The sequence below is a fragment of the Brienomyrus brachyistius genome, chromosome 15, assembly GCF_023856365.1.
Source record: "Brienomyrus brachyistius isolate T26 chromosome 15, BBRACH_0.4, whole genome shotgun sequence".
NCBI classification, from domain to species: domain Eukaryota; kingdom Metazoa; phylum Chordata; class Actinopteri; order Osteoglossiformes; family Mormyridae; genus Brienomyrus; species Brienomyrus brachyistius.
The window spans coordinates 22,937,044-22,949,382 of record NC_064547.1 but is presented as its reverse complement, the minus strand read 5'-3'; the positions used below and the strand labels follow the sequence as shown (position 1 = coordinate 22,949,382).

At 47.7% G+C, this 12,339-nt stretch overlaps 1 protein-coding gene across 1 annotated transcript in view; it reads right to left on the bottom strand.

Moving 5' to 3' along the window:
* Positions 1–245: 245 nt before the first annotated feature.
* Positions 246–12,339, bottom strand: part of acbd6 (acyl-CoA binding domain containing 6) — a 28,746-nt gene continuing 16,652 nt past the window's right edge. The window contains exons 7-8 of the mRNA XM_048976845.1: positions 4,009–4,039; positions 246–1,181 (exon numbers count right to left, since the gene is read on the bottom strand). Of these exons, the coding sequence (XP_048832802.1) occupies positions 1,027–1,181; positions 4,009–4,039 (186 nt within the window). The 3' untranslated portion in view covers positions 246–1,026. The remainder of the gene's footprint in view (positions 1,182–4,008; positions 4,040–12,339) is intronic.

Here is a 12,339-nt window from a genome sequence, read left to right as displayed (position 1 = left end):
TATAAATGTAATATATTAATTGACTGAAAATAAACCGCTGCACAACCCTGGCCAGGATAAGCTGTTGCAAGATAGATGGATGAAAACAAACCACATTTAAACATTTTAATGGTTCTTTTTGTAGCCTTGCACTAGAAGATGTAGTCTCAGATGGGGCTAGGTTATGAACATAGTCATAGTCTTTGGGAACATTCCCAAAGATTCATTCCTTATACCAGATACTAGGAAACACACACCCCCAAAACTGTCTTCAAGTTCCACGTTTATTTCCAAAGATCCATCTAGATCAGAAAACTCATCTGAGTGTGATGGGGACAGTTGAGGGCACGAGTCAGAAGGTCACTGGCTAAAGCATCAGCCTTCTGTAGATTCATACATTCATATTTCACAACCCAAGGAAGCCAGGAATCAAAAGTAGTGTGGCTTCCTTGTACCAGTAACCGTTAATTGAAAACCACAACGTTGTGGTCATCTCACATAACGTTGGCCCTAGCTTTCAAATGTATATCTGGAAAAAGAAATACAAATTATAATAATTTTCAAATAACAAAGTAAAATCAAATCATATGTATGCAGAAATCTGAAATCTGGATGTCATCAAGTTTTGATCGATCAAATTAAATGTGCGTAAATCTTACTGGATGCCGGAAAGACGAGATGAAGAACAGCGTGATCCACACTCAAACTCACTGAGCCACTGACAACAAAACGTCACCGTAAATTATAAGTAACACCCGGGAAAGACTGAAGCCAGTGGTTGCTAAGCTAAGAGCTGAATCATATGTAAAGTCAAGATAGAGAGGCCAAAAGTCCTGTCAAACAGGAAACACAACTAGCCCCTGGCTACATACATTCTCATGTAAAATACTGACGGACCAAGAGGCCATGCTTGTGAGGTTTTTGTTTTTAATAACAATGGTAAATGCATCCCATGGAGTTATTGATTTTTCTGAAAGGGGGGCGGCTTGCTTTTCTCATGGGTAGAGGGGAAGGTTTGTCTCGTAGGGGACTGACGGACGCCTTGGTCTAGCCTTTGGTAGCAGCATACTGGCGAAGGAGAGTGGAGATGTCCTTGGAGTCTGTGACCTCTTCTGGAAGGGAGCCCTCCTGGTCTTTGATGGAGGGGTCAGCGCCGGCTTGGAGAAGCAGCTCTACGATGTCAGCAAACTCGCAGGCAGACGCTGAGGGGACCAAATACACCTATTAGGGACGCAATTCCACACTCGGAAAGGTGAGAGAGGGCCAGTGGTGAGAAGGCAGGGGGCCCTGGGTCATGTGATCCGAGCTGCTGAGGGGCCACTGACATGTGACACATTCGCAGCAGGTGGGTTATGAAGAGAATGTCCAAAATCAGGCAGCTAATGAGGTAGTTTCCTCTCTGCTCAGAATGAGCATTTTTATTGGTCACACACATCCAAATGAAGCATTTTTATAGCACTATAGTACATCTGCATTTTTCTCCATGGGATGAGAATTTCCGCTAAAGGCAAAGTGCTTCCATTTATCTGACCAAAATCACATAAAAATTGGTTTAAAACCCAAGTAAAGAGATACACATAATCATACCCCCTGCTGGAGGATGCAGGGTTTATCATGGTCTGGTTCGCAGGGTCCTTGCTGAGCTGCTATCAAGGTCTGACCCACACCAAGTTGCTATGAGGGTCCAGCCCTCTGGGCCCCGTGCCAAGGGCTCATGTGGCCCGGCCGAGCTGCTATCAGGTTCTGGCCAATGGGGCCCGTTCTGAGCTGCTGATAGGCTCCGCCCCACAGGATTCACACTGAGTGAGTAGGGTCCACCCCACGGGGCCCGTTCCGAGTTGCTGGTAGGGTCCGGCCCACGGGGCCCCTTCCGAGCTGCTCATAGGCTCCGCCCCACAGGGCCCACACTGAGCCAGTAGTAGGGTCCGCCCCATGGGGACCGTTCCGAGTTGCTGGTAGGGTCTGGCCCACGGGGTCCGCTTAGCCGCCCATCTGTCTTAACCGAGTTAGCGAGCCACTGAGCTGATGCGTCCAGATTCCTGCACTCCGAGTGCTTTTTCACCAGAGTGTCAATCCTATTCATTAAATGAAAAAACACACCCACTCCTCCTTGACAGGCTGATGTTAGCAGGAATTCCTGAGCGACAGGGACGTCTTTTAATCTGCCTGCCACCTCTCCATCCCTGCTCAGGGGATTCCAGGTAGCCTTGAATTCATCGAAGGGTGGGTGTGTGTGCGTGTGTGTGTGTGTGTGGTGGGGAGGGCGGGTGTTCTTATGTCAGTTTCTTGATTTTTTTAAAATTGTGTTTTATTTTCTGAGCTCTGTGTGCCGGCCCACGGCCTGTAAAAACGCCCTGGTCCTCGCTGGCCCCCTGGGAGCCGTTGAGGAGAAGAACAATTTATGGTGCACAGTAAACCTTCAATTAATCACTCGCCATTGGCGGTGGCCCCGGCACGAGAAGGGGGATGAATTCTCATTCTCCGCCGCCGCTGTCCGGACTTCATCGCTTATGTTTATGAGTCGTTTCCTTGCAGCGGCACCGCCCCGTGGGCCCAGACCCTGCCAGCGTGCCATCCCAGCGACAGATGGCATCCTCGCTCGGGGGACACAGGCAGACTTGCCCTCGTTCTGTTCCACGGCCCCCGTGGAGGGTGGCTGATTTCCTCTGGGAGCCATGGTGGCTTTTGCAGGGGTGGGGGAGGGGTGGTGCATGGCTGTGGCCCCCAGGAGACGCAGACAGACACAGACGGGGCACAGGAGTCGCAGATGATGAAGAGATGCTCAGTGACATTAAGCGACCAGGGCCAGAGCTGCAGGCCGGCACCGAAACCCAGACTAGAGTTAGCCTGGAAACCAACACAGCCAGGAAACAGACCCGACTGGTCTGGAAACTGACACAAATGACCAGGAAACTGACCTGATCAGCCTGGAAACCAACACAAACGGCCAGGAAACTGACCTGATCAGCCTGGAAACAGAACGAATTGGCCAGGAAACCAACCTAGCTAGCAAAATATCATCATGTTATATATGTCATTGCTAATCAGATAACTTCTTTCACTAGTCATGGAAAAAAAGACAATTTGTCACACTGAAAACATAACAGCAATGTGTTTTTTATTAATGTTAAATTCCTTAATTTTCGCTAATACAGTACTGTGCAAAAGAAAATGATGTTTAGATTATTTGGTTTAAAAATATGGTATTATGCCTGTCAAAGTGTGTCAGCTTAGCCATTTCAGAAGCTCTGCTAAAATCATCCTAGTATTTGCAGCGACCGTCCAGTGCAGCCATGTATTTTTTGACTTGGCCACTAGCACAGCTCATAGAGCTGGTCAATCTGTCACTGACTTTTTAAACCAATATATTTCATTATTTAATTGAGCTGTTCGTGAAATTTAACAAAATCATGGAACGGCTGAGGTGCCCCTGAGGAGAAGTTTGGGAACTGAAGCGATGTTCATCTAGCCATCCAACTAGATATCAGTAACTTTTTAGAAAACAGAAGAAATTACTACTAGTTTTTAATGTGTTACTTTTAATTTGCACATGTTCTAATGTTAAATTGTGTTTTTTGTTCTAAGCCAAAGTACACTTGCTACCCAGATAAACTGTTTTAAACATTTCTTTGGACTGCCTAAGACTTTTGCACAGTACTGTACCTAAAGACTAATTGAAGAATGTTTCAACTCAGGATTGTAATACGCTAAGGGGATTTCAGGACGTACTATTATTAATAATACTTAACAAGAAATATGTCATTTAAGCAAGGAAAACATTTTGAAAATTGAGATATTGTCTCAAAAACAAAAAACCTTTTTTTCCTTTTCAATAATAAAAATTGAAGAAGCTTGTTAATATTCAGATTTTAAGAGTTTTAGTTCCATTACATTAAAATTCTTTTTATAAAATTATAAATGATAAAATCTATTATATAGGATTCTGTAATCATCCAGTGGTGATGTCATGTATTTTCACACCATACAATCTCACAAGATCTGTCCCTCAAAGCTTTGCCAAACACTTACCGTAGTGTAACGCTGTCTGGCCTTCATTGTCCTGAAACACAGAAACATACAGTAAATGTACACCTTAACAAACATAAAGCCACCGTGATTCAGGACTTATGGGAAAAGATTAAATATTGATTTACTTCCCACTAGAAAGAGCAACTGAAGCTACAGAAAGGCGAGGACGGGTCCTGAGTCTGGGGCGAGGAGAGAAGGCACTCCCAAGCTATGGCAGCGCGACCAATGGGATAATCAGGCCCAAACAGGCCTCCCGGGTCTCCAGGCGCAAAAAGGTGAGACAGTCGCTGTTGGGAGGGAACCTAAGAGGATTTCCAAGAGCCCGCAGTGCGCAAAACAAATTACTGGAGACAGACTAAGGGGGCAGGGCGCTTCCGACGCCCCCATAGGCCCATCCAGATTGATGTCGGCCCACGGAAAAGGCTGTGATGGGGGAGGGAGGGCCATGTTTGGGACAAGGGTCACCCAAGGCATAAAGCCCATGCTAAGCTTTTTTTTTGGGGGGGGGGGGTCTCCCTTGGTGGTGTGATACGTGCATTTCATCTGGGTGCTGTCTTCTAATTACCACTTGAGCATAGCGTTTCAACCCCATAATGATGACAAATGGTGATATTGTTGCTGCCGGCTGCAGTGTGAGATTTTCCAAAGATCACAGAGATGTGAATGGTGATCTGGGCAATCTCATTCTGGGGGGGGGGGGGGTGGGGGGGTGGTCCCTTTTTTGATGTCCCTCAAACCCAGGCACATGAAGGTTAGATGGGAGGTTTCACCTGCGATTGTGTCCAAATCTACTTGTTGTTTCTCTGATGTGTTAACCTGGGCCACAGCACATGGCGGGTGACCACGGTGCCCCCTCCCAGCCCCACAGATGGTACCCCACCTACTGCCAGACACGCTCATCCCTGGAGCCCATTGTTTCCTGCTCGCATCCCGGCAGGCACTCACAGCCACGCTTTTAAGGGGCCCGGAGAGAGATCCCGCCATTTTCCCGGAGGACGGCTTCTTGGGGAGCTGACTGATTGGATTAGAGTGTTTAATTCCCAGCGGGCGGACAGACCGCTGATGGAGATTTCATCCCTGCAGAAACCGGCCCCAGAGATCAGCTGTATAACCAGTCAGGTGTTTTCAGACTGCAGCCATTCAGAATAACAGCAAAAAAATCACTATGCACAGAAAACTGACTGCAATTGAACTTGTAATTGAAAAAAACAAATGAAAAATAATTACAAAAAATTGCTAAGTGAATAATAGCAAACTATAAGGAGCCTATTGACATGTATCTTTTCCTTCAGATATTGTCTTCATGTGGTTAGCGATGTAGGTCTAATGTACACATTTGACAACAATGTCATTGAGTCGTAATAAATAGCAAAAAATTGGTAATCGTCCCCAGGGCAGATACACCTTGCAGCTGAGCATCAGGGGTGTCGCTGCGGATTGAACAAGGGGTACTCCGTCCCCCCGCCTCCATGGAAGAGCGCCAGATGTTTTCCGAAAGTAGAGAAGGGGTCAGCAACACATGCAGGAGTAATTGAACTGTGAGGAGTTTAGGGACCTAATCTGCTTTCGCTAATCTGCGTGAACTGGGGGGGGGGGGGGGGGGGGGTGTGCATAGTTATGGATCAGACAGACAGATGACAGCCACCAGACCGGGGCCACAACAGTGCCCCCTGGAGCACATCTGAAAACAAACCTGGCAGGAGCCTGGACCTGAGGAGCCCCTGGGGGGGCAGAGGATGCTCCTGGGGCTACAGGCCGAGGGGTCAGCAACTCGACCCCCTCTCTAATTCTCCAGAAAGGAGCCTGATGGAATCAGGGGAAAATTGGATTGAGTCCCATTTGGTTGTGGAGGCGAGTAGGAGGCTTTTCCCGCTCATCCCATTATGGAAACGTCTTTAGAAACATCAGAACTTTTCTGGACCCTGGAATAAACGACAGGAACATGGATGCTGGATGGGTGGCCTTTACAGACCCACACACGCTGGTAGCAGAAGCACAATGGAGAGAAGAAGCCTAATTTAATGTTGAATGCAAATAATGAGACTTGGGTCCTTTACAGATACATCACAGGATACGTAACGTGTATGCAGCTAAAACGCACCACGGAGAGTGAAAGATCACAAAACTCAACAAAGAAGGCAAAAGTAATAGACACTAAACAGTGAAAAATGAGCCCATATCCCGCTTCCGTATGTGGGATGTTTCCACACATCAGCCACTGTAAATACCGAAGGACCCGGAGTTGACATGTGGTGTCCAGACCCCCCTACACCATGCCGGTCTCCCTATGGACCAAATCAGTGATTTTTCGAGTCGCTATCAAAGACCAGCAGTGAGACCAGTCCACGCATTTCTAACTGATACATGCAGGCTACCAGAGCCTGATCCAAAGCTCAAATCCTTTTAATATCCCACTTCCAGGACATTTGCATCAGTCGAGTTGCACGGATTGTAAGGTTCTCTCACACCCTGCAGTAAGCTGTAGATACACGTCTTGAAGCTAAAACTATTGAGATGTTAGCCGTGTGGAAATTCCTCAAACTGGAATCTCAGAGTGTGATCTGACGACACAGACACTGCGTGCTGGGAGGCATTTGTATGTGGGGCCCTAACAGCTACGCTGAACCTCAGCGGCTGGAATGCTGACGGCCACCGGGGAATGTCTGTCCGACGCCATCCGCTTCCCTCCTCTCTCTCGCTCCTTTGCTTGTCCCCCGGCAGAAAGCGGACAATCGATTATGACTGATGATCAATGCATACAGCTGCAGCCGACTCTATTATAATGACAATGGGGGCTACAGGAGGGAAATCGACAAGCTACTGGCCGATTCATATGCAGATACGCTTATGATGAGCAGATGCCACCGAGCAGAGAGAGGCAGATTAATTAGCATGGAGGTGTTTTGGAGGCTGGCCGCTCTACGCACCTGCCAGGACCTGAGCATGATGAGAGAGCGGCTGATACTGGCCGTCACAACAAAGGCACCCCACAAAGGGGGCCGCCACGGTCCCCCACACCAGAGCTATCATCCAATCCCCGCTCTCCCCCGACTAACCATGGTAGCGGCCAATTCCATAATGCGATTCCCCGCAGGGTCGGTCCACATGGACAGATGTGGGGGGGGGGGGGGCATATGGTGTTAAAGTGATCAGAGAAGAGGCACGACCCTAATTGAATGTGAGACGGCCGCCTGTGCACTCCAAGGACACCTTGGGAATGTCTGACTAATGTCTCACTGCGCGTCCTACCTGTCTCCACACAAACAGCCATAAGGCCACTTCCTTATTTAATGGGGAAATTCCAACTTGCAAGCACTCCAACAGGTGCTTTTGGGATAACAGCCCACCCCCACCATACTGCTACAAGCCACTGTCACACAGCCCCATCACATCATACTGTCACGCTGTACCATCATACCACACTGTACAGTCACACTGCACTGTCACGCCACATTGCCACAGAGCCGTCTCACCCGTGTCACAGGGCCACATCACATCATGCTGTCACACTGCACCATCACATGGCACTGTCACCCTGCAGCATCACGACGCACCATTACATCGCACTGTCACCCTGCACTGCCAAACGGTACTGTCACACAGCTCTATCATACCACACCGTCACGCCTCCCTGCCATACGGTAGTCACACTGCATCATCAAACAGCACTGTCACAACGCACTGTCACGTGTCACACTGCATCGTCATGCTGCACTATAATGTCATACCATTACGAGACACTGTCACACCGTATCATTATTCTTCACTGTAACGCACATCGCAGTGCACCGTCACGCAGCACTGTCACACGGCATAGTCACACCACTATCATCAGCTTGGTTTTGTATCAGGCTTTTTCATGAGGAGGGGGTGGGTTTGGGGGCACCCCCAGAAATAAATAATAAAAAAAAAAGTCAGGCATCCCCGAGTTCTCACTGCACTCACTGCACTCACTCAATCTCTCCCTCCCTCCCTCTCTCCTTCCATTGCTCTATCCATCTCTGGGGACCCCTCAGGATCCATTAAGTAATTTAACGTGGGAAAATAAAATAACAGCGGCTCCAAACCGTGCAGCTCATCAGTGATGTTTAAAAAGAAATATATAAAATAAATAAACACATCAAGAGTTGTAATATGAAAATCAATGGGCCAGATGGGGCTAAAGTGTTTGCAGACGGGAATCCATAACGATGGTGCGGCGCCGGACCGGTCAGTGTGCTGCCCGCGTGACAGGGCTGACAGCTTTAAGGCGGCGTGCAGTTTACATGGAGCTGTAGGGAGGACAGACAGTAAAACGAAACGAATAAAAGGGTGAGAGAGGACACTGCCAGCCGGGGAGAATTAGCGGAATAACAGGAGAGTCTCCACGCTCGGCGAGCAGCTGCGGGCGGGCGGACAGGCACTGTGGTCCTAACTGAGGCAGACCTGGGCATCCAGCACGTTAGACTGGCCAAAAAAATTAGGTTCACTGAAATTCGGTGCAGGTGTTCAGACCCCTAATCATTTAGAGAGGATGTGGAGGGGGCCACAAACTCAGCTCAGCTCAGCAGTGATGGATCCACCCCTAATGAAGAGGCCTAATTTTCACCTTAATTACCTGCCCTCATTAACCTAATCAGAAAGCAGCACACAGTCTATTTTTTCTGTGGTCAACTGGTACACTTTGAACAATGAAAGAAAACCCTAACCCATTTGGTGGGGGGGGGGGTTTCTCCAACATCCCCACCAATGTCAAGGTACATGGTGGAGTTCCAGGCGGCCCTGCCACACAGCCGGGGGGGGGGGGGGGGGGGGGGGTTGGGGGTCACCTGGGACCTCTCGTCATGCAGCTGGCAACAGGACCTCCACCCACCAGGACTCATGACAAATACTGCGAGATATTTGTTATGACTGAGATGACTGGGCCATTTGTTATGAGGCTTTGCTAGGTCGGGTACTAAGGAGAGAGTGTACTAACACTGCCACCTTTGAATTTCAATCAGCTGCTCTTCTTTCTTCATACGAGCAGGTATACATACAGACAGACCGTATCCAAATCTTTGTGGGGACCGTCCATTCATTTCTATGGGAAAAACCCCAATCCCAACAATGACAACCTTAACCACAACCCTGCCCTAACCTTAACCATAAGTAACCAAACAAAATACTTTTGGCATTTATACGTTTTTGACGGCAGTCACAGAATTTAATAAAATAGAATTTCTCCCCGTGGGAACCGAAAAAATGGTCCTCACAACATCAAAACAGCAGGTTTTTAATCACACTGGGGGGGACATTTTATTCCCCACAATATAGTATATTATATACAGACGCTCCTCTACTTATGAGTTACGCTCCGAACAGCTGTTTGTAACTTGAAATATTCGTAAGTCGTTATCCAACATCATTTTAATAGTATATGCAAGTACAAAGACCCAGGATGCTGGGAGTTCACACGCTACACTGCTGTGCGGCGGGAGTAGCGGCCAGACGTCATACTAGGCGGAATTGGTGCGCAGAAAAAAAATTTATGTTGTGGACAGGAAATGGGAGCCCAATGAACACAATTTGGACTTACAGTCCTTTTTGTTCGTATGTCTGAAAGTTCGTAAGTTGAAAGTTCGTAAGTAGAGTAGCGTCTGTGTGTGTGTGAATGTGTGTGTGTGTATATATATATATAAAAGCAAAAGTAAGCTTGGACTGTCTTCAGAAGCCTTTCTGCAGGAGCATCCTGCCGTCAAATTAAGGAGTAAGAGCTGCCACCTCACGTTTCGACCAAGCATCGTCTGCATCAGGCCCAAACGAAACACTTCAGAGTCACGCAGTCGCTCTTAAGCGAATCCTCGACACGCTGCCGGCGTAGAGCAGAGGGCTGCTCACCCAGCGAAGCTGTTCTACGCTTCGTGCTTCAAGCTTCGGCCCCACGGCCAAACACGCCCCCCAAGGCGACACCTCACCCCATTAGGCATCCCCAAACTACACCAGTACCTTGTGGGGTAGGGACCCAGCCTCTGTCCCACACAATTTGTCACCATGAACTACTGGTAGTCCGGCCCAATATTTATTACTATTGATCTACCTGGTCCCAGCCAGAGGACTGTTGTTCTCCGGCACAAGGCTCTGACCTCAATTAAGTTATGAATTTCAATCTGATAGACTGTGGGCGCTCTCGGCCGCCGCTCTCGGGGCCCTGCGGCGGATTAATTAGAATTAGTGACGTCGGAGTCACCCACTCAGCCTCATGGATCATGCTGTTTTTATTTTTTATTAAGAGCCATCGGCAAGGGATGGGGCAGGGGGATATTTCAGGAGAGCCTCACCCATCCCCCTCCCCCACAAGAACTGAATTTAGTACCTGCCAGTGTCAACTGCAGATTTACCCAGTTTGTGCCCCTGTACCCCCCCAGTCCATGCTTGGTACGATCCGGTCGCCAGGTTTTTTGCTCCGCTGCCTTTCGAAGCACTAAATCTGCAAACCCAAGAACTAGATGGCTGGATGGAACATATGGAACTGGAGAACCTCGGACACAGGCTAGCGCTGCCCCATCTGCGAGCTGCGGGACAAGCGTGAATAGACAACTGAGCGCCGAGCGATAGACAAGGGGACTGTCAAACCATGTCAAAGAAACCAGACTTCTGGCCAATAAGAAAACACTGGGCGGGCCTTGCAGCCGTCACCCCCACACCCCAGAGTCACAATTATGCTCAGCTGGGCAAACAAAACCTAACATTTTAAGGTACATGAAACTGCCAGCTATAAAAGTGTATGCTGGAAAAGTGAATACATTTCATAATTTTTAATAATCATAAATTACCCTGATGCGCCTGAGTAGGCCTCCCTGCAGGAGCCAGTGCAGTAAAATGACTTTTGTCTTGATTTAGTGTCTGCAGGGATCATCGTTTCATCATCATTACTGACCTGACGTCCTCAGCTCGGCTATTTACATCTTTCTTGGGGGCAACTCCAGACCGGTCAGCGGTAATGGGGAGGGCAGGTGACCCCCCTGTGGGGGTCATAGCAGGCCGAACGAAACCAGGGGCATCTAGGTCCCGCAGCCTACGGCCCCGTGCTTGTATGCCGTCCCTTCGACAGCTGGTGAAGAGTTTGATCTGCATATCCATGACAATGGGACCCTATTGTAGCCGATCCTGATCCAGGATTACAGTTGATGTGTAAGTGAATGAAAGATTCAGCAATAGAGTTTATGGGGCTGGACGAATCAGTAAAACAAACAATCAGTTGATTAATTCAAATAATTTTCTAATATAAATGGGGGAGGTCAATGTTTAATCAACAAATTAAAAATAAATCACCATTATTCACTGACAGTTGGTAGGGTCAATGCAGATTATGAATCTGACGGTACCCACAATGCAATGCAGCCCCACCTCATGCCCTTCACCAAGGAGACTGGCTGCATTTTAGATGCCTTTGTATCAGAATGGTTTTTTTGCACGTATTTTCCTAATATTACTTGATATAGCCTGAAAAAAACACATCAACTCGTTTAAAAAGAAATAATCATTCAGATTTCGGGACACTGTATCGATTAGACTAACATTCAATAAATACAGAGCTGATGGTAACCCTCTCCGTGCACCACCCAGACCTAAAAGTACAGCCCCCACCCCACCTTCGTCTTCACATGCAGATCAAGAGAGAATTATGGGAGACATAGCCAACCTCACGCATACCCAGGAATCCTTGCAGCTCGCAGATGCCACCATTGTGACTTTCATTTACCTGTAGCTCAGTATGAGTTACGGGCACGTTTGCAGTTTGCAGTTAGAGGAGAGAAACTCTGATGATATAAATACAGGCGATTTAGTAACAATTTACTACTGAAGTCCTGCTAGTATTATTCTTAAGATCCAGTGCTTGTTTAACTCGAACACAGCAAATAAAGTCACGCAAACAAGACTCGCATGCCAGTCGTACCACAGTAAAATTTTCAATCTCCAAAATGGAGGGGGGGGGGGGCACCTGAGGATTACCCCCTTTTTAAAGTCTGTCAGGCGGTTAATTGAAACGTGCAAAAAAAATAGCAGGACTTAACGTTTCAAGAACTTAATGACAAACCTTCATAGTCTATTGGTTACCGGCATGGCGGCCGCATACCAATAACCATAATGACAGGCGAGATCGGCATTTAGGGGGATTAATGAATACACATTGTCCTTCCTTATCAAATAGCTGAAGTTAATTGCGTTAAATTTCAAAAAGAATATAATAATGCATAGAAAATTCCAGGCCAGGCAGCCCCCGACGTTCATCCGTGGGGGAGGAAAAGGAGGTTTATGACCACAAAAATGAAAGTGATTTGTAAATGTTCTGATTATTCCGCTTGTATA